At 36.5% G+C, this 23332-nt stretch overlaps 1 protein-coding gene across 6 annotated transcripts in view; it reads left to right on the top strand.

Moving 5' to 3' along the window:
* DCAF6 (DDB1 and CUL4 associated factor 6) overlaps positions 1-23332 on the top strand; it is a 77280-nt gene that overhangs the window by 31636 nt on the left and 22312 nt on the right. For 2 of the 6 annotated variants that reach the window (XM_021401858.1, XM_021401887.1), the window contains 9 exons: positions 3045-3138; positions 5176-5295; positions 5531-5776; positions 9905-10078; positions 15699-15758; positions 20087-20192; positions 20739-20881; positions 21723-21806; positions 21961-22282. In XM_021401858.1, the coding sequence (XP_021257533.1) occupies positions 3045-3138; positions 5176-5295; positions 5531-5776; positions 9905-10078; positions 15699-15758; positions 20087-20192; positions 20739-20881; positions 21723-21806; positions 21961-22282 (1349 nt within the window). The remainder of the gene's footprint in view (positions 1-3044; positions 3139-5175; positions 5296-5530; positions 5777-9904; positions 10079-15698; positions 15759-20086; positions 20193-20738; positions 20882-21722; positions 21807-21960; positions 22283-23332) is intronic. The other 4 variants (XM_021401869.1, XM_021401878.1, XM_021401896.1 and 1 more) reach the window with 4 other exon arrangements.

Here is a 23332-nt window from a genome sequence, read left to right as displayed (position 1 = left end):
TAAAGTTTCCACCATGATTAACATGTACCCGTGAATTCCAGTAATGTAGGAAGTCAGATAAATTTTAAAGGAAATTTTGCTGTTCCTAGCTCATAGAGAAGTTTAATTGCTGGCAGTTACAAGAAGAAGAGTAATATTATAAGGTCTTTGACACAGAGCTCTTTAACTTAATAGCCATGGACAAGGATCTCGGTCTCAGTTTTTCTTGTACCCATGTAATTCAATCATATAAAACAACAGAATTTAATAGAATTATATAAAATTCAAGATATATTCCGAGATCTGAAAAATTTAGCCAAAATGCCTTAAAACACATGTGATACATAGCACTAGTGTTAAGGTGGAATTTCTTTTGAAATATCAGTGAAATTACACAATGCAATTGTTTGAACAGATTTCTATGAAACCAGTTAAGGTATTTTTATAATAGGATATAGAATTGAGGATGAAAACAGAGAGAGACTAATAGCTGGAAGTAGAATATACCCCTTGCCATATGTATGAAATGGAAAAGAAACTTCTTCCCTCTGTTTTCTGTAGCAGGCTGAAGTTGAGGAAAGATAATGCTCCTAGATTGAGATGTGACTGTGAAATTGTGTGACAAAATCTGCAAACTCCATACCTAATGTATGAAGTGCACTACTTTGACACAAATGCCTGGTATTGCCTACTAGTATGTGGGGATGAAGTTTTTAGTTATTTGTTACCTGCTTTTCAGTATGTTGTGAACTCATACAACCTGTGGACAGTGGAGTTAGTGACTGACGTTTCTTACTTTGTAGTAATTGTAGATGTACACAGTTTAGTCAACTCTAAGCAAATTGGAGTTCTGGCTACAATGAGCTTTTGCTTAGAGGAAAGTCTTGTCTTTTGCACTGGCTTTCTGCATGTTTTCATTTTTGCAACTTACTGAATGGCCTTGCAAAATTTGAAAATAACGTGGAGCAGAAAACTTGACTTACCTGTGTGAGGCCTCAAGCACTTGTAGACAGAGGTACAAACTTAGTCTTTTATTTCTCTCTTCTGTCTTACGCAACTGACTACATACTACATGTGACTTTTATTTTGAGAATGATATTCTTAAAACATTTTATCACTCTGATTTTCATTCTTGACTTTTTTTCCCTCTTCTAAAGATGAGAAAGCATTTGCGTGACATCAGGATACAAAACCAGCAGTGGTGGGAAGTAATTGAGTTGTATTCTCTGTTATTTTCTGCACCACCAAAACCAAATACCTTGACATCAAGTATAAACACTTAGGAAGAAGCTATCATTTAATGACAAAAATAAGGGGATACAGAGTGTTTGGACCAGAGAGGTGATCCACCATTACAGCAGAGCAGTATTAAAGGACTCTGCAGTGTAACCAAAACACAAGCAGTTATTATCAGTTGAGTTACAGTGATGCTGACCTTCCTAGTCTAAAATTTCTCATCAATTTAAAACAAATCTCTTTAACTACCATCATTACATTTCTTTCACCCTCCTCCTGCACCCAAACCCAACCATCCACTCCATTTTTCTGGCTTTACATTCAGCCTTTCACAAAATCCTCGGGGTCCAGAGGTCTTTATCTTAAGTCTGAGACAGGGCTCTTAAGGGAATTTGCAATTAGTTGTCAGCCCCCTGATGTCTTCACTGACAGGAGAATTACTGGTCTGCCAGTATGGCATGCCATTTGCTTCTATATGCTTGCTCTTAGTTCCTCATAGTTACCCCTAAAACTGTTTTAGTTAAGGCTCAACCTTTGCAGGGTAGTGAAGTACCACTGGTGAGCTGCTGAGAAGGTGATGTCCTCCTGTGTCCATACTTACAAGACCTCTGCCTTCACACCGTGCCCATATTACTGAATGCTCCATCAAAGCCCATTGCATCTGGGTGATTGGTTCTTTTTTGCAAATATTGTTTTGGATAGGGATTCATAGGATTCAGGAAGAATGTCCAGCTGCATTAAACTGTTACTGGTTGAGACAGAGGAAAGCAAAGAGGAACTCAAAAAAAATGGTGCTACACATAAATGGTTTCTCATCTTTCTCTTTTTCCTATGTAATTTCAATCTAATGTAAAGTAATTCAGTGGAGAATTCATTGCCTGCTTTTCTACAGAGAGGGAAGATTGTGACTGCTTATTAATAGCAGATTCGATGTGTTCTTCTTTACGCACAGAATATATTGTGTAATTTCATTTTGTTAGATAATTTCACTCAAATGGTATTTTTATTTCACTCTTGCTTTAAGTTCTGCAGAGTAGGAAGAATGTAAAGCTTTCTTCCTGAATCTGCTGGCTCCTGAACGTTAACGCTTTAATTTACTTCCAGGGGGGTTTTGCGTTTAATCTCAAATTGACAGCACAGCTGGTCGCTATTGTTACTTGTTGTTTGGTTTTGTTTTTATAAGCCATAAATAGCCAGCCAACACACTTAATTTCCAAGTCTGAACTGCCTTTTTGAATGTACAAATCTCTAGCTGGTTCTTTTCAGGTTAGCAGAAGTAGCACTAGCTGCATAGTACTCTTCTTGTGCTACTTGTCACGGAAAACCTTTTTTAATTAAGAAAATTATTACAGGAGAGCTTGAAGTTTCCTCATAACATTTCTTTGACAGTGTCTGAATGTTTTTTTTTCTACTTTGCTTAAATACTAATCTACATTTCATCAGGATGAGACTGGCATGTAGTTGTTAACATGAAGGGGTGAATATTTCTGTGGAATTCAGGCTGAGTTTATTGTTCTGTATGGAATGCCACAATTAATACAGTAAAGTACTGAGTAAAATATTATTGAGTAAAATAGAAGCAGTAATAGTTTTAAGAGCTGTTGATTTAAACTGATGAAATTCTGTATAGCTAAAACACTCGCCACCTTTTGATACAGGGTTGTGCTTATTCATAGTTGATCGGAGCATATGGCTGATACAAATTCTTTTTCTGTGACAAGTTTTTGCATCTTAAGAAAATGGGGATGTAGCGTTTATTTTTAAAATAGAAACTTTGTTCTGCTCAATATAAATAACAATATAATAGCTTTCTTCTTTTTTTTTTCTAGTTACGGCAACCTCCTGTTAAACGTTTGCGGCTAAGAGGGGATTGGTCAGATACTGGCCCAAGAGCAAGGCCTGAGAGTGAACGGGAGAGAGATGGTAACCTGTTTGCTGTTGTGGGGTAGGGATTGTCTGGAGGGGGAAGGATTTGTTGGGTTTTTTTGTTTTGTTTTACTTAAACTTTCCTGAAATATAGAAGTGCTCCAAATAACTATCCGCATGTTTTAAGAAACAGTCAGGTAGGTCTTAAGTGTGTTTATTTTTAGCTTAACAGGGAACTGCTGTTCTATATCGATCTTAAAAACTGTCTAAATTGAAAATACTCTCGCAAGAAAAGTTTCTTCAGTGAGGCTGATGTAAATCAAGGACAGCGTTCTGCTCACTCAATGCTTTCATGATTCCTCAGACCTGTTTGTATATCTCCTCATAATAGGTGTTTCCCATCAAAATTAGTCACTGCTTTGCTTTTGCTCAGAGATATGTTCTATCTGGAGTTTGTTTTGTTTTTGTTTTGTCAGTTAATGTTCTGCAGCATTTTTCTAGTTGTCACTTCCCTGTCATATCAAGTAAATCTGCCAGGGAGAAAGTAAAACTTGAAAAAAAAGGACTCCTCCAGTATAGATACTGGCTAGATTTTTCTTTTGTCACAACAAACCTTCTGTATCTTTACTGTATGTTATTTGATAGAATAGTGACTGATGCACTCAAGAGAGTCGTTGAATTAGTCAGGCATCTGGTGACCTGTGATTTATTTTTCTGTTAGCTGTTTGGTATCCCCCTCTTCACCTCACTATCCACCTTCTGTGTGTTTTTATCAGCTCTTGCATTCCATTTTGTGTTTTAAACATTTGAGGCCAGAACTTTTCTGCTTGAGCTGCAGAAAGGGAACAGGGGAATCCCAGGGAAAGGTCAGAGAGCCACAGTGTGGAAATGAGGATAGATGTGGATGTTGGGGTAAGATTGGGGGGCATTGTTTTTTGTGTATAAGTTGATGTTTTTGCATTCTCAAATCCCAACAATAACTCTTAAACTCAGCTGTGAAGCAAGTAATCCAAAGGCGAGGTCTAATGATGTATTCAGGGCATATCCTAGCAGTGAAAATTATATGCAACCCTCACAGATAATTCATTTCTCCAGATATTTGCTCAGTCTTTCAGCTTTCATAACATCTGTGCAGGTAGCAGAACTGATCTTTGAATGAGGCATCTTCTCAACGTGCATGTTTTTGTTGAGTATGTTCCAGAATCTTTGAATGTCAGCTTTTGTCTGCAGACTGTTAATTTTTTTTTTGCATATGCATTTTGATAAATAATTGTACTTCTCAGTGATTCCATTTCCTATGATCTTTGATTGCAAAACTTTTGCATATATCTGAAGAGGCTAAGGAACCAACAGAAGCTATTACATCCCTATGTGTGGAATGGTCCACCAGTGAAATGGCTTTCTGTTGGGAGATGTCAGTATATTCAAGAAAATAAATAGATTAAAAACACTTAACAGAATGCAAAACATAATTAAAGATTCAGACTCTCAGCCCTTGACAAATGGAATCTTCCTTCTCGGAACAAATTTTGTTTCATGTGTAATAAAACCAGAAATAAAATAGAAGAAAATGCTTTGGATTACATTAAAGAGAACCTGTGCAAAGATTTTGCTGCTTTAGTGTTTTTGCAATCCTGAAACTTGGTCCAAAATGTAAAAATGAAAAACCTTAAACTCTGCTGTTTTACTGAATTGTGCTCATGAGGTAGATCTAAATCATGAAGAAGTCTTTTGAAAATGCTAAAAATGTCTTTTTTTTCTTTGTGATAAAATTGGCTATTTTATAATTAGCTGGAAAAACATAAAAATCTGGGCTTTCTTATTTAACCAGCATCTAGAACTGAATGGTATAGAGTTCACAATTACCTTTCGTAAACATGATGTGAAGTAGAGAACAGAGGAGAGCTTTGGGTGGAAGGAATTCCTTTTTTGTAATGCCATGTTCAGCTGGCAATTTGTGCTGTGCTGTTGTGCTGACAAAATGGCATTGGTTCAGGGAATTACCAGTTACGTAATTTGCTGTGCCTTTTTTTTTTTTTNGGGGGGGGGGGAATGAATGCTTTTGTAAAACATTAAGCATTACTGTTTTTACAGGTGAACAGAGTCCTAATGTCTCTCTAATGCAGAGGATGTCAGACATGCTGTCAAGATGGTTTGAAGAAGCTAGTGAAGTTGCACAAAGTAATCGAGGACGAGGAAGATCACGGTCCAGAGGTGATTTCCTTCTTTTCAAGAATAGTAATTACAGTAGAGAGTATGCTTATACTGGATATAAAGGCCTTGATTGTCACTCCGTCTGAGCTATAAACTAAAAATTTTTAGTGCACATTGAAGAACTGAGCACATGTGGATACTATATGAATAGTAATGAAAAAGATTCTGTAGAAACAGATTAAGTTTACCTTTGAGCCTTTGTTTCTCTTGCCTTTTTTTATTTTTTTCATCAAAGGTGGGACTAATCGGACAGATGCTTCTGCTACTAATAATGTACCACCTGGTACAGAATCAGAAACTGCAATGGAAGTAGATGGTTCTGAACAACTTCCATCATCTTCATCTTCTACAATGTCAGCCCAAGCTCCTTCAACATCATCTTCAACGGGAAGTCCCCCTTCAACATCATTACTGTCCTCTCCTGATAATGAACAAAGGCCTTCTTTGGGGGCCTCATCTCAACCTGTGCTCCATCAGTCTGGTGAGAAGAAATCCATCTTGTCACAATTCGATAAGCAATTTTATTTTAGGATATTTGGGGTAATCGATTTCTATTTGCGCGTACTTAATAAGACTATTTTATAGTTACCAAGTGACTGGTAAGCTTTCATTTTAAGTAAAGAGTAAAAACATAGATATATTTGCCTGAAGAGGGAAATGTAAAAAGGGAATAAGCATTAGTGCCGTTTCAAATGGAAGTAAGAAAATACTGCTTTTATCTTCATCTCCTCCTCCCTCCCCAACTTACTGTTCTCTTCATGGAATGTAAGTAACGTCATGCCTTCTTCAACTGTAATTTGGCTGTAGCAGTGTCAGTGCAGTGAACAGCGGGATCAATGCCTGTTTTTAATTGGAAGAGGTAGACATGTCAGTCAGCAGTGTTCTTTTTTGCTTCTTAAAAGTATCTAGACAGGGCTCACTTTGCATGAGGTTCCATTATTATTTAATAATTTGTACTACATATTGCTTTTTAAGATTGCGTATCTTGGAATTCACCTGTTTTAAATAGTCTTATATCTTTGTCGTGGTGAAGGAAGGAAATATATTTCACAGCCAGTGTCAGAATTTTCTTTGGGCAAAAGTAAAAGAGCACCTTTTGCTTTGGCCTGCGTTTATGCATCTTTATGCAGGAAAAGATGCCACAGCCCTTAGAGTTGCATGCAAATTTGTTTTTATTTTATAAAAGTGGAATAAAGAAATGGGAATTTCCCAGGAAAAAGAAGTTTGTCATTCAGTGTACTGTGGCTGCTGCTACCAAAATCTCTGGCACAGCTGAGAAATGACGGAGTATTTGGTATTTGAAATACAGAGAAGCTAAAGACATGCGTTGAAATTCATTAAATGTGTTATTCTGAGCAGTTGGAACCTTGCAATTATTCTAATACCTTATTTAAAGAAAATAAGTTGTGAGGATAGGAACATGACAGTACGTATAATCTGTGTGCTATTTCTATGAGTGAATGCTAGAAAATTTGATCAGTAGCAGAGGCTTTTAGTCCCCAGTGGTAAATCTGGTTTGCATAATGATAATACAGTAAAGAACACTTCTGGAATTACACATTTTCTATCTTACCGTTTTAAAGAATGCATCTTTAACAAGTGTTTTCCTCTTTGTCTCTGAACCTGTCTGAATTTCTAAGTAAAAGTTTATGATGCTAGCATGAAGCTGAAGGTGTTACTATTCAGTGCAGCTCTCTAAGAGCATTTCCTCTTTCCCGTTGCTAGTTTGGACTCTGTATTCAAATTTGAAAGGGGTAGTGGTGGTGGTTGTGGTGGTTTTCTTTTGTTGACTGACAACGGATACCTTCTAGCTTACTCTGTAATGTTTGATAGGTGCTTTGACTACACCTAAACAAAGTGTCCGTGGGCTACTGCTGCTGCTTCAGTAAAGTCTAGTTTATCTACTTAGAATAACCCATGATGGTGCTAAGTCATAGTAGTTTATTTACAGCCTCTGGTTTATGAGTATGAGAGTGCTGCACACTGTATCAAGAACAGTATTACCTGGGTATGGGCAGCTACATTTAGACATGAATAAAACCTCCTGCTTCTTTGGGGTGACAGAACAGGTTGAAGTGATGCTAGACAAAGCAGATTAAATATAGTGAGGGTTGAGTAGGAAGGTCAGGTAGAGATGTGTTGTAAAAGCTGGATGACTAAGGACGCAGCTTGAAAAATGGAAGAAGAAAAATGAGAGGCTTTCAGGCATCACTTTGCTTAAAATTGTGGCAGATCAAAGCTTGAATGTTATAGCAAAAGTGTTAGCAGGTAAGGAATATGTTCTAGGGTAGTGACTTACTTAGAATTAGAGCATTCTGTGGAACAGGCTTATAAGCAGCTTTTCATAACTCATTTCTACAGATTTCTGTACTGAATGCAGATTACAATAGTAAGCCTATACAGGAAATTGCAATATCTTTATATATTTATTATAATTCAAATATGTTGTTGGTATGGTGTACCAGTAAATATACCATGTGTTGAGCATTTCAGCTTCTAGGTGTGCACTACTTCATCTCTTAATGTTTGGAGAAAAAAAAAAGTACTAATTCAAAAAGGACTTGATGCCAAAATAGTTCAGTGCTGGGTTTTGTTGGGATAATTCTCTTTATGAGAATGTATATTGTAGAGGAATATAACTGAAATGTATGACTAAGGTGCAAATATTCAGCAGGATCTGTGAGATGCATCTCAGTAACCTGCTCTTTCAGTTCATCTGGAAAATACTCTTCTATAATGAGATAGGATAGTTGCTGGAAACTTTCATGCTTGTCACCAAGGAAAACTAAATAATATATTAGTGATATAAGGTAGCTTTGTCTTTAAATTTTGAATAGGAAAGGGACAATAACTTACTTTCTGTTGTGTTTTTTTCCCTTTTCTTTCCTTACTCCGTTTGCTGGCAATATAAACATTTGCTTAGAGATTCTGAAATGTCTTAAAAGGTGTTGTAATTAAATGTATTCCCCATAGTAGTTATCTCTTTGCATTTTGAATTTGAATTCATGTTATGTCTTAAATTGGAACTGTCTCTGGAGTGAGTGGAGGTAAATCAGCAGCAAGTACTGAAAACTGCAATTTTAGACACTATTCATGTTTCCTTAAAAGCATTTTCTAGTATTTTTGGATACTTAATTTCCATAAATGTTCTTTGCACATGAAAATTATTCATAGAAAATCACCTTAATACCATATTCCTCTGAAGAACTATATCTTTTTTTCTTCTTGTTATACCTTATCAACCTAAACTGGCAAGATGCACTTTCCAGGAGTGGTACTAGGACATTCTAGCTTAAGATTTGTGATTATCAACTGCCACTAATGTGCTGAATGGTTGGATTATAACGTTGGGTTTATTTCTTCATGTGAAACAAAACTTAAAATTTGCTTGCTTCACTGAGTGAATAAGGGTTACAAAATATTTTTGAAGCTTTTGCTTTATTGAATGGTGATGTACCAATATAATTCTCCATCGAATTTTAAGATTTCACAGCGCTTTTTTTTTTTTTATTGCAGATTTCCTCATGTCTACAAAGTACTGCAGGGTGTCCTTGATAAAAATGCTTTCAGAATAGATCTAGGACAACAGTTTATAGCAGAACTAGCTAGAGAATTTGATGTGAATGTATGAGTCTGAATTAGCTTCATAACACTACTGTATTTACAGGTGAGAGTAGTAAGCAGATCAGTGTTGTGCTTTCAGCTGTTGCTAATGAAGACACAATCTGTATAGTATAAAGAGAAGTGCTTGTTATGTAGCACTAGTTTAAGTGGAGGAAATCTGCAAAGAGCGTATAAAGAATGAAAAATGACTTGGTACACTTGATTTTATAGTAGTTTCCAAAAAAAAATACTGTTAAGCGAGGCAGTGACTTGGTACACACCAAAATGCTATAGCTTACAAATGAGTAAAGGCAAAATGATGAAAACAATGAGGTCTCTAACGAGATATCTGCTGTTGAGAGAATGATGCTAAGAAATGTTTTTGATCCAACAGATTGCTTTCTCTGTAGGACCAATTAACAATGTTTACAAACTTTGAATCCTCACCGATTGGGTATGTGAGATAAATGTGGAGTTCATGATAAAATCTACTTTTTCACTAGGTGCTGTTCTGTCACCTCTCTCAATGATCCACACTTTACTTTTTTACAGGTTTGTTTTGACTAAAACAGTATTAAAGTATTTTGTGTGTTTTTGACACCAGAAAGCCGTGACATTGATTTTGAAAATTTACCTGTACACCATAAATGATCTGATTTGTTGAATGCTTCTGTAATTTTCCTTGTTTTTAATCAGTCAGGATCTATTCTTCTTTAGTAATTGTTTGATAAATGTTTTAAGTGTTGTAGATGGGGAGGGGAATGTATGACGTGAACTCCGAACTTCTAAGTCTGATGTGAGCACTGAAGATGACAAAAGCAATTTAAATATTCTTATTCTGTAATTCCTGGATGTCAGTAGATGGATTTGTAAAGTTTTTATCCCTTTAATTACATATAATATCCATTGCTTCTCTCTTCAGTCAGTCCCCTGCTCCACCCCTATTTCTGTATATTGTATGTTTGATGTTTCTTTTTTACATATTTTTTTTTTCTCCTTCCATCAGAGTTGTCAGAGTTAATGGGACCCGAGTTAGCTATAATCCGTAGGGGTCTACAGCGGCTGAGGCTTAAGAAGGCAGAACAACAGAGACAGCGAGAGCTAGCTGAGGGTTCTGCACCACAGTCCTCCTCTGATCAGTCATCCTCTAAGGGCTCCTCACAGGACCCTCAGACATCAGGTTGTCATTTGTCAAGGTTTCTTAAGCAGCTAACGTAGTTGTAGTTTGTGCTACTATTGTTTGCTGAGAGCGCTTCACTTCCAGAACAAGACAGTTAATGCATTTGCTGCTTTTCTTACCTTGCATGTGGTGGTGTTTTATCATCACATGGTTAGGGAAAAAGTAATAATGACAGATGTCATTTATCTAATGTGTTTGGATTACGTAGTGCAACACCACTATACGGAGAAAGTTTCCTTGGTGCACGTTATCAAGTTTTTGCAATGTTCGTTAGAGAAATTGCTGTGTCCTGAATAGAGCAGTGTGCTTCCACACGTGTTCTTGAATTGCTGTTAATCTCAGGTAGTAAGGTGGCTTTGGTTTAGTCAATCAATCAAAGTAACAATAGAGTAAAACAACAAACAACACTCCTACATGCTGTGTTTTTACAGTAAACGTAGTGCAAATACTTCTAGCAAGCCAGTCCCCAGATGTGCTTTTTTCTAAATAGAATGACACTTCCTTTCACCAGATTAAAACTGATTGTAAGAAAGCTTTGGAGATATTTATAATAAAAAGAGACATTTCTGTGAAGTTCTAAGTTGGGGTAGAATCATCCATAGGAATGTATGAATACACAGTTAAACCCTAAAGCGTATAAGCTTGGAGCAGACTTCGTCATGGCACTGTGTAAAAATGAATGGGCTGCATGCTGTGTGAAAAATGAGCTTATTTTGTGTTGAAGTAAATGTAAAAGTGACATGTCTAGCAGTGTTTCTTTCCTAGCAGTGTGCGATCTCTTACTTTTTTTTTTCCTGCAAAGTTGCGCTTGGTGCTATGTTCTGTGGCAGATGTTGAGTCTTCAGGCACGTACTAGTTGTAAGTTTAAAAAAAAAAAAAAAATTAAAAAAAAAAAAAGAAATTAAACCTCCAAATTTGTCTGCTTCTATCTGAAATGAAGTCATAGGCTTTGTTTGGCCCAGAGCTGCACGTTCTCAATCTCTACTTGGGTATAACTTAAACTTGCAGTTTTCTTTTAAAGTCAGTGTAATGCTAACGTCTTTTTCTTCTGCCCTGTATTTCATTCTCAGTTCTTGTCCTCGCAGTTACAGAAGCTCAGTTATCATTGCTGTAGACACCAGGGGGGAAGAAATAGTTGAATCACATAAGATTACCAGTAGAAAATGTCATGAGCTGAAAGCTCTTACTGGTTTAATAGAAAAGGTTGTCATGCTATTGGACTGTATGGTATTATCCTGTCTCCTCCTAGCCTAAGGATTTGTAATGGTTACACAAAGATTTGTAAGCTTTATCTGTAGCAATTAACGCTCATGGAAGTGTGGCCAGAAGCTTAGGATGCTGTTGGATGCAAAAGTGAATTAACTAAGTAATGATTCACAGTGGCTGATCTGACCTTGAGAAAATGCATCATCCTCAGATGGCAAAGAAACTTGGTTTCAGTGGATGCCTCACATGAAATATTGTGTAAACTTGGCAGAGCTGCTGTAGCAGAATGTGCTGTGTGTATCAGGCCTGTTTTGTCTTCAAGTCTTTTACATTGAACTGAGATTTTTTTTTTGATAGCTGCTCGAAGAGGGAACTATGGTGAAAATTCTTATATGCTCTCTCCTGTAAGGACTTGCCTTGACTTACGTTTTTGTGGTATTTGTTAACATCCTGCATAGTATTTAAACAAGTATAACTAGGCTGTGTGCAAACTGCAAAGAAATGAAACCTTTATAACCTGTTGATGCTGCTGCCCTGCCCAGAGCAGATGTGCTGTGCACACATTGCCATAAATCAGTAATGGGTTATAAACTGAAGGAAAGCTTTGAAGAGATCTTTACCTCTCTTTTTGAAAAGTTTTAAGTAAATAAAATACGTTATGAGAAGTTAGAGAAACATGAGCCATCTGATTGTGAAAGAAAAAAAATTGCAGTTATAGGTCAATGTGGATCAGAGACTCCTGCAGCTGTCAGTATGCAAGCATCTTATGTAATCTGAGTGATAAAAACTGCCTTTTTATTCTTGGAGGTTTTGTTTTAAATGTGCAGATATAGAAATGTCTGCTTGAAGTCCAAAAGATGTAACAGAGAGCTTAATTATTGCACAAAGCAATTATTCCTAATCACTGAAGCAAGTGTTTATCTTCTTGGATTAATGTCCACTTTATCTGTTATGTCTGGGACTCCAAAGGCAGGTCTCGCTGCCTCAGGCCTGACTCTCTCACTGATGCGGGTGTTCGTGCTATAAAGAGGAAATTTTTTTTTAACCAAAGCAACAGAGGCAACATGCTGATATTTTGAAGAAGTCAAGTGCTGATTGTCCAAACTATAGGAAGATCCTTCAGCATGTAATTGACTTAAAAATTATCTTCTATTTTCTGTTTGAGGTTCCCCATATTTATGAATCTCCAGTTCCCTCTTTAAGTGGTGTTCCAGTTTAGAATGTACTGGTGACATTACAACCAGTGGTGAACTGCACTGGGATGTAGACCCAGCCTGTGAAGGCTCAGGTAAGAGTTTGGATTTTTGTTTGTTTTTTTAACTATATGGCACAGTTTTGGTAATGCTTTTTTTTTTTCAAAAGCTTTATCAGAAATGATGAAAGTACGTTTTCAGAATTTTTACAAAACCAAGCCATATATTAAAAAAAGAGGCATTTACCTGAACTTCTCTAGGCTGGTCCTGTTGATTTCCCTGCCTGAGCTTAAGGTTCTAGACTGCAGTGCCACTTCCGGGGGTGCTGGTGATCTGGGGCTTCGAGAGACTTAAGGGAGGAAGGAATAAAAGAGAGTGAGGGAGTTGGGAATTGCTACATATTGAGCTCTTAACCGTGTTAATTGGGTTGTTTAGGATGCTTCCTCGATTTCGCTTATGTTTCTCAAAGGTCATATTGCAAGTAAAACACATTCAGAGAACTGTAAGAAGTTATCAAAATAGTAGTGAAATGTGGGAGATTTAAGTCTATATTAGCAGAGACTATTATCTAGAATTTTTTTTCTACTTACTGTGATTGAATGATATGCATGGTAAAACATGCTACTATTTACTTACTTTTTAATAACTGGAGGTCTTATGAAAATGCAGAAGTACTGGAAAGGGTATTAAATGTACGAGGGCTGCTCCAAAATATCTTACCATGTTGACACACAGCGTCAGAGATGGTTGTTGGTGGTATGGCGGTAGATGGTGAACCTTCCTGACAGTATTCAGTTGCATGTTGTTGCTGTGTGACAGATGGCAGCAGAGGGGCAATCTGACACAATGGCATCTGATGTGGAGGTGTGTATGAAGCAAAGGTGTGTCACTGAATTCCTTCATGTAGTAAAAATGGGGCCCACTGACGTTCATTGACGGTTGCTGAACAGTGGTGGAGACCAAACAGTGGATGTGAGCACAGTGAGGCAGTGGGTGGTGTGTTTCAGCAGTGGTGACAGCAACAGTGGGTCACCTTCTGTGGTGTGGGTTTTTACAAGTGCAGCATGCAGGCTCTTATTCAGCACTGGTTAAAAATACCATACCTAATGGTGGTGACTGTTGAAAAATAGTGTTTTGTAGCTGAGATTTTGTCTATCAGACAGCGTTATAGAGCTCTTTGTATCTGTTCTAGTTTCCATGGAAATATACAGAAGACATTACTTCTGGAGCAGCCTGTGTTATCTCTTACGCTCAGAATTAAAGTATGCTTGTTTAGTGGTATTTCTTCTGTTTGTTTAAGCTTGAATTAAAAAGCTGATGAGATTGGCTTTTTCAGCAAAATAAAATGTTTGGCAGCATGGTATGCCCCTTAAAAAGATCATAGGATGTATAAGCATGTAGAAACAATCAGACTGCAAGGACAGAGCTTGTCTGAAAATCCCTGTCTTCTGTGATTCAGTCTTCTTAGCTTGCTAGACAAGAAATCCCTTGCCTTTAGCACTTTGGTAGAAGTTAATCCCAGCCATGAGCTCGTGGCTATGAATATGCTCAAAGCCAGCCTGCCCTTGAGAAAGACATATCATTTCATGTGCTGAGTCAGCTGGTCATCTTATGACATGGTGTATCTTTACACCAGCCTTTTTCCTCACATTTGCATTTTGAAATTTGGGTTGCAGTTCCACTGAAAATACTCTGCTGTAAACACTTATCTTCTAAATTAGAAATTATGTTTAAAGTAAACTTCAGTTTTGGAAAGTGAAGTATATTAGTGTTGTGGGTCTCACACTGAAGAGCTAAGTCCCATCTAAATCTAGAGGACAAATTCTGTGGTCTGGCTTTGGTATCTTTGGTGTAAGGCATGAGCGTGGTTGAACAAAAGGTGAAGACAAATTAAGAATTATATTCCATTCCCCAATTACTGTGTACAAGCCCAATTACTGACACAAGCCAGCCTCCAAAGCACGCTGAGCTTGCATTAAACTTCCCCCGGTCGTCTTCATTCCTTCTCCCCTTCCACACGAAGCGAGGTGTCGGTGTAATGAAGGAACTGGTGATTCTTGCACCAGTAGTTGGGAATGAAGTATCATTTTGAGGATGTATCTTTAAATCAGCCTTGTCAGTTTAGCAGGTTTTATAGCTGTTCTACAAAACGGGTCATGCTGCTAATCTGGCGCAAACCTCAGAATGAATCACCTGTAAGAGGAGATCTCTTATTTGATTGCTTTCCCATATAGGATTTAAGTTCATGCTAAAGTTCTTTTAGCATGCTGTGAAGTTTGCAGACTAACTCAGTTTGTAATACAGGATATTAAATCCATTTAGCTTAGCGTGAATTTGTTTGTAACAGAAGATTAACAAGTGGAACCAACATATGGTAGCCTAGCCAATATTAGAAATACTGCACTGATTTATGTACATCCGTGCATCTTGCAGTAATATGAAAATAAGATTTGGCTTACAGAGTCTGCAAGGGAAATGGACTTCAGAGAAGATGTAGAACTTATCATCTACTGCTATTTTTTTTGTTTCTATTTCTGTGATTAAATAAGAATTTTTGTAAGACTGGTTGGTGTGGTAGTGTGTCATAAACTCGTGAAGATGTTTCCAGTCATCAGATGTCGCAGATGTTTATAGCATCCAAGAATGCAGGACTACTGAACTGTCTTCTGAGTGGGATCTATTTGGGTGCCTTGACGTTATACAAGCAATCTGTATGCTGCTATATCCGTAAATCCTCTTTTCTTTTACAATTTATGTTCATAGATACAAATACTGAAGATACTGCTGTGCCATGAGTATTTCATGTTGATGTATAAATGCTTGGAAATTTACGTGTAGCACATGGTTTCAAGTACTAATGTCATTTGATAGTTTCAGCAGAGGCTTTAGAAGTCATAACTCACCAATGTTCTTTGAAACATTTTAGAAACGAAGAACAAGGCAAAATCCTTGGTAACAGACAGGCATTTTTAATATCAAGGTCAGGAAGCTTCAGGCTGTTCAGTGACTACCTAAAGAAACACGTCATAATTTGAAACAAGTGGCTTTGCTTCTTTCATGCCTAGAAAATGCAATATGGCTGGCTGCACATAAAACAACCCCAAAGCTTCCTTGTGTTGCTGCTTTTTATTTTTTTTATTTTAAACTAACGTATGATCGTGACATTGCTGTGCAGTTCTCTGCTGCTTATGTTTTAAGTTGAAATCTCATTTTTGTTTCAGATTCTCCTTCTTCTGTGGTTAACAAACAGCTTGGATCCATGTCACTTGATGAGCAACAGGGTGCGTGACAGGAAATGCGCTATACCCAGCCATAGCTGATTGCAATGCTTCCTTTTTAAAATTGCCTTTCGTGATGATAAACAGTCTAAAATGCTGTTCATCTGCATAAAGTAGAATTCTGTAAGCAGATCTGCTGGAAACTCATTAATTATTTGATTCTCAATACCAGGATCAGAGTAAGGTTAATTGTTTTCGAAAGCCATCCTATGCTCAATTCATAATGCGTTCAATGTAGGTACAGTAAATGTCTTATGTACTCTACAGAAATTTAGTATGTTTTTTAATGTGAAATTAATTCTTTAAACAGTCTTTCTGTTTTTTCTGGATGGTTGTTCTTGAATCAGAACGCAGCTGTCAACTTGAAATAACATGCAATCGTGCAATGCTAAAGTAGTTTATTTTATGCAAAAGATATATGCAGCTTTGTTGTACTTGCACAATTTAAGTAACTTGAGCACCTATTGCATTTAAGTGCATCTTACCTTTGTAGTCTTTTGTCCTCTACCCCTTCTACTAAGCAAGTACTAGTGTTTCTTTGTAAATGCCTCAAGTTCCACTGGTAGAAAGAATGCTTCTGAGCTTTCTTTGTTCATCAGAGTCTTCAAATTGTGAGCAGTGAACTTGGCCAGAGGTGACCCTATTCTAGCTGAACCAATGTCATCTATAGTGAATATTTATGCCCGAATAATTAATGATGGAGGGTAATTTAAAAATAGATTTCCATATGCTCTGCATTATGCTTACTTCCATATCAAGGCCTCAATAGAGCTTAAGTAGCTCAAATGCCAAAAAAGAGCTGGCTGTTTCATGTTTCACATTGAAAGCTAGAATGCTATTTTGATGTTCCCTTTCTGAAAGACACTGTTTGGCAACTGTTGAGGTATGGTTTATGTTAGGATGCCAGAATGCTTGGGAAAAAAAAAATTAAGCTGTGCTTGATTTATTGATGTAATAAATTCATGTTGCAGAAATACATTTTGTGGTGAAATAGCCTTAAATCTTACTACGTACATTTACTAATTATTCATGGTTTAATAGTCTACATCACTTCATTCTTCAGGTTTGGCTGGAAGACTTGCTTGTTATTAGTGACCAAATTATGCTCTCTTATGAACCCAGAGCATTATTTGATGGTAGTAGAATAAGCTAGAATTAACAAGTCTGCATGCTTATTGGAATTCTTACAACCGAAAAATTTTGGAAAGTTGATAAAACAGTTTATTCAGTAAAGTTGTAAATTAAACCCATATAACAACAAAAATAAAAGCAGAAGTTTTCATCCCAGAAATCAGTTCCCAAATTTCTTGTCTAGCAGGAGAGCTAGTTTGTATGTTACTGATGTTAACTGCGTAACTGTAGTAATCTTGAATGCTTGAAGGCAGTATTTTTCTTTTGTGGTGGTAAGGATCACCTGAAGAGACGCAGTATGTTACCTTAAGTTTCATAACCTAAGAAGTTGGAAAAGCAAGTAATTTGTTAGGAAATCTACCTTATCCAAATGAAAACCAGAAGAAGTAATTTGCTGAGATCCAGAGGAGAAATTTGAAGTTAAACTCCATTAGTTTTATTTGATACTTGAATAGAAATCTCAGAAACTTGTAAGTAGCTAATGGAAGAAGTTGTATCAGTTCTTATGTAGAAATACTTTGTCGTTCTTACTCCTCTTTTCTTTCTTAATTCGGTACTGAATTAGCTGGCTTACTGTTGGACCAGACTTTGTTGTTTACATTTATGCTTTAAGACGTTTTCTAGGTTTAAAGACCTTTTGATACTTATACCTATGTAAACATATAATGCCATTTTTTTTCTGACGTTCTAGCAGAAGCTGCGAATCCTTCTATACTTTAAAAAATAGCTTCCAAATGGATTGTAATAATCAGCACTGAATGTCTTGTTTGACTGTGATTTTAATAATAAAGTATATCTATAAGATTTCTTTTAGTGTAAAGGCAGTATTATGTCTTTAAGGTACTGTCTGAATCGGTATGATCAGTGAGAGAACCTGAAGCCAGAGCACTAGCTCAGTAACTTTGATATGTAAATGGATGCTTGCATCCCGTACTGTCTTACTGCTTCTTCCTTCATACACAGAAGCTTTATTGAGTGCTGATATTTCTAGATATTTGCAAGTTAGCGTGTGCATTTATGGAGCATCACTACTATGGTGATGTCCGTGCCAGATGGTTCAGTGCCACACTATAGGTATGTGAGCCGGCTCGGAACAAGCTGGTTTGTCAAACTGTGGCAGAGTTCTCAGTTAGTGCCCTCTTTGGATATGCTTATGGCAGTTCTTCCTATTTTTTTAGTATGAATAAATACAAGCATTGCCTCCACAGTAAGTGCAATCAGAAGACCAGCTTTCGAGCATTCTGCTCTAGTTTTTTGATGTTGAGGTTTTAGGACGTGAAAGCGCTCTTATGATGATAGATCTGAGCTTTATAACACAATCTAAACATTCAATTACATTCATTATAGTTTTGTGATGTTCAGTTACAAAGATAGCTCTCATCTGTATCTATGACAAAGAAGATGAAGAATTCTCTGTGTCATCTTTTACTCTTTCAGTGGCCCATTCATGACAACTTGTGCAGTATGCTGAAATGATCAGTATTTGTGCATGCATAGGAAGGAATTCCCAAACACTGAACGGATTTTTACACCAGGAGATACTTGCTGACAGATTGCAAGAAAAAAATACTACTACAGCAACAAACACCTCTTTAATTATGAAAGATGCATCATTTTTTTTCCAGTTTTGTTCAAAATACCTGTACATGCCACTATGAGATAGTTTGATCCTTGCTTCACTCTAGTAAGAGCATAACTAGAAGCTTTCTTTTAGAGAAGCGATGAGATGTTGACACTCCTCATGTATGATTAGGTCATGTTTGTAATTAAAGCTCTTTCATGTATATTTTTTTTACACTATTTTCTCAGTTTCTCATCAGGAAATGTAGAAATACATATTTAAAGTTCTTCAGAGCACTTATTTCTGCTCTGATACTGTAGTGGGTTTCTGTCTTGTCAACGGTTTACAGACAAATACTGGTAGCTAGGTTAAATTCTAATGTGCTGTTTCATAGTTCCTACAACTTAATTGCATTTTTTCATAAATATCCTGTGGCAATCTTGTAGCCATTGTTGTTCTGGCATGGGAAATTTGTATGCTTGTATTGAATGTTAGATTTTAATTGATGTTTACCCAAAGATTATCTGAAGTTTTTACTTTACTTTTAAGTTCTGGTCTGTTGCCATTACTGCAGATATCCTTTTAGTCAAATTTCTGTACTCTGTAAACCAAAGAAAATTGGTCATGCTTTTGTCCAAACAGTGTTTGTGCAAAGCAAGTCTATGTAGGCTACTTTACTAGTCATTTGAATGGTGCCTAATACTAAGTGAACTCTACTGTCTGAATTCTGAAAGATTGGCACCTATGTAGTGAGGCTTAATCTGATGCTACTTTCCATTAGCTTTTTAGTGTTGCCCATAGCCAACTTAATCATTAGTGGCAGTCGGGCCGTGCATGTAGATAGTCACCATGAATTTCCCTCAAGGAGGTTGTGTGGGTGGACGGATGTTATTGAGGAGTTCCATTTTGAAGGTGCCCACTGAACAGTCCTTAAAACTACGTATGCAACAGGAATTTGCCAGGATTGCAGCGGCTTTCAATTTGACTGACTTCTGTTGCTTTTGGATGACACACACATTTAGTTTTGCAACGACTCCCCTTCTGCTTAAAGTTATTATAATATGAAAGGGTTTTTTTTAAGTCTGAAGCTATCAGAACGTGAACTTACAGTGATTTTGAAGCAATTCTTGACAATTTATGACAGGTCTGAGGATATTTGTGGTTGAGTGATTCTAGGTAGAAAAGAAAGTAAAGGATGACATGAATTTCTAGAGTGCTGATTGTGGTCTCATCATCTTTCTTCATGTGTTTACATGAGACTAACAGGACTGAACATAACATCTAAAGTACTTTATGTTCTTGTTGCTAAGATAGTTGATAGGAAAAAGATCTGCTTCTAAAGGATCATATTGTGTGTACACATACCTAGCTGACAATTTTATTTATCTGCATGTTGAAGGGCAGCATCTTTGTTTGCTCTTGTAAATACAAATTATTTTAAGCCATTTTTAAAGCATTGCAAAGTATGAATTTGGTGTGTTTACTCTGAAACTTTTTAACTGTTTGCTTGGGCTGTAACAAATCTTAAATGTTACGTCTTAACAATGTGACCTTTTTGAAGATAATTATATGAATCTTCAGAAATATAGCATCTTAATCTCTGATGCTTATCCAAACTTTATCAATTCCATATTTACAGAGAGTGATAAGCCACGAACAGGAACAAGTGAACCAGTTTTAAGTTTGCACTACAGTACAGAAGGAACAACTACAAGCACAATAAAACTGGACTTCACTGATGAGTGGTAAGAATTTAATTTTGCTTTTGATTACTTGTTGACACACTTCACTAACGCTGGCCTAGCATAGATGTAAATATTTTTACATATGATATAGGTATATTTTCCATGAAGTATATATTCAATTTGAAAATGGCTGGAGTTGTTAGCACGTTCAAAATGGAAGACAGTCATACTTTACCATGGAATTTATGTGAGAGTTTGTGATATTTTACTGTAAATCTTTTTAATGGTAGCGTAGTTGGAAACGTAGCTATTGTCATAAAACCAAGCATCATATTTGCATTCATTACTCTTATTAAAGCAAGGTAGTACATTGATGGAAAGGGGTTTTGGGGGGTTAGCACTCAAGTTTTAATTCTTGGTTCTACCAAACTTCACATACATTATTTAGCAAATTAGTCTTTCTGTGGGCACAGTTCCTGAGTTGTAAAACAGGGAATTCAGTTTTTCTATGCCAGACTACACTACAGTGATCTTCTTATCAATTTACATCGTTTCTAAGTTCTGTGGGTTTTTTGCTTGTTTGCATTTTACATGTTACATTGCCAGGAGCAGTACAAATTCAAGCTCTAGAGGGAGTGGAAGTCATTGCAAAACTGAAGGCCAAGAAGATTCCTTAAAAACAAAAACCTCAGAAGAGTCAGGACCTGAAGATGAAGAAACAAGTAAGATTCAGCATTACTTCTGTAATGGTAAGGTAAAATTTCTGCTCTCATATGTCTATGACTACCACTGAATACAACGGGAGTCTCATACACACGCATATGAAGGCAGAATATAGTCATAATAGAACATGGTGCTTTTGTTCTTTTTTTGGGTTTGGTGGATTGTGTTTCTCTGTTTTTCTCAAAGAGAAGTGTACTGACCTGAGAGAGATGCAAATAAATGCAAACAAAATGAGCTTTTCTTGTTTTTAGTTCTGATACTTTAGTTATTTTTTCTTAGGAACATATTTTGGCCCTAATTCGCATTGAAAAATAGTAGAGCTGCTGTTTGTAGTTGTAATGAATACTAGGTATTTTGCAGCATTCCTTCCGACTTTTAGGTGTATTTTTTTATGTAAGGTTGTATTTATGTATTTTTTTTAACGTGAGGCAGTCTCGTTCATTTCATTGCCAAAAGGGCAGTCAATTCAAATTACAGGTTCCAGATAAATCCACTTTCAGTAGAGGGATAACTTAATTTCTCTCTTCAGAAATAATAGTTTTCAGTAAGTGGTCATCTGTTTGAAGAGTAATATTGCTAGTTCTACGCTTAAATACTGATTGCATGGGATACAAGTGTATTAAGGGACAAAAATACTTTATTCTTTGTTTATGTATTGACCTGAGCAACTAGAGAAAGAGGTTTTTTTAATATACTGACTTTATACAATTAATAGGTAAGATCACAGTAAAGTGAGATACAGAACTTGCAGGGCATTGCTTTCATTGGTTTGGACTGGGGCTGCTGGTACCATCTACTAGTAGGTAGGATTGCTAGGTATGCATCTAAGTGAAATCATGCAATTTAATATCAAGTTGTTTAATTCAGGAGTTCCTGATGAATCTCACAAGGAAGACACAAGTGCTGAAGAATTGAAAACTACAGATGAAACTGTAGAGACAACAGAAGAAAGTATGTATATGTGCTAATACTGTTATGTGAGGATGTAGAGAGTGGAAAAAACTAAATTTCTAATATAACCTCAATATGCATAATGTAATTGTTATGACCATTTATATTGACTTCTAAAATAGGCTGTAATAATTAAACCGGTGTTTTCCATTAGCTGTATCAGATAAACCTGTTACTGAGCATTCTGGAATCCAACCAGAAGAAAATGATCCCAGTGCTGAGACTGTCTCCAGAACTGTAGAGGAAGAAGCTTCTTCTGAAAAAAGTGCAAATCAAGAAATTTCAAGTCAAAGTGCTGAATCCACTGCCAACTTGCTTAGTGCAAACGATGAACCTCAGCCACACCCGGAATCCTCAGGGCTTGCAACTCCAGAAGATTGTTCTACCAGAACCTCAGCTCTCCAAGAAACTGATGACAGTGATGATGATCCTGTTCTGATCCCAGGGGCAAGGTATCGAGGAGGACCAGGGCACAGGTTAGAGGAATACTTGTCTCTGCTATTGCTTGGCAAAATGTATTTTTCTCTTAGTGGAAGTACTAGAGGCCAATGCTTTATATCCTTAATTTTAAAAGTTGGTTTTGATAGCTAGACCAGCATGATGGCTGAGCCTAATTTGCCTATGTATAAGATACATATAGCTACGTTTTTCCTCCTAGCCAGGCAAGCTTCCACACACCTAATAACCTGTCTGTGCTTTTTTGTGCCTGCTGAATATCCCAAGGCTAAACATTTGCTGTTTACTTTTGATAATTATGACTCCAGTGAGAATAGTCAAAAGTTCGTATAATTGTATTTACAGCACAGGGGCCTACATTTTCTTTTTCAACTGCACTTTGGGTCTTTTTTCTTTGACAAAACAAGAGCTGTTCACTGTTGTTGTTCATCAATATTATGTCTTTGTGTAGTACATACATTAAGACAGATGGGATCAATCATCCTTGTTTTTATTCTCTGAAGGAGAAACTGTAATCCTTTTTCTCTTCTCAGTTGTTGAATGTCTATGTATAGCAGTAAAAACAGTGTTTTACTGAAGGTTGTCATCACCAAGAAAAGGTGCATTTAATAAGTGCTGTATATTCTTTTTCTTTTTAAAATGTGAACACCTATACATTATTGTTTGATCATTTGGTAAACTTAGTCCGCAGTTTAGTATTGCTTTTGTAATACCTTTGTTCACTAATTTCAATTGTTTTACTTATAAAAAGTTACATTAATTATTTAAGCAACATCCTTAGAGTTAAGAAAATATCTTTTATTTATTTTAGATATTATATAACCTAGTGTCAGATGCCTTAGCTTTACTCCTGTCCTCTTCAAAGGCAGTATTATCTTGCTATTAATTCCTTGTGCTCATAATACAAATTCTTTACTGGAAACATTACAATGTATATTCGTTAAATACTCTGAAGGACTTTAATAACTGAGTGCAGAAAAGGTTTTGAATAATTTGCAGTTTAAGAAAAAACAGTCATAAGCAACTTACATGGTCAGTGGTGACAGAGTGCAGTGGTTGCTTATTATATA

The sequence above is a fragment of the Numida meleagris genome, chromosome 1 (assembly GCF_002078875.1).
Source record: "Numida meleagris isolate 19003 breed g44 Domestic line chromosome 1, NumMel1.0, whole genome shotgun sequence".
NCBI classification, from domain to species: Eukaryota; Metazoa; Chordata; class Aves; order Galliformes; family Numididae; genus Numida; species Numida meleagris.
This window is presented reverse-complemented; position numbering and strand designations above follow the sequence as displayed.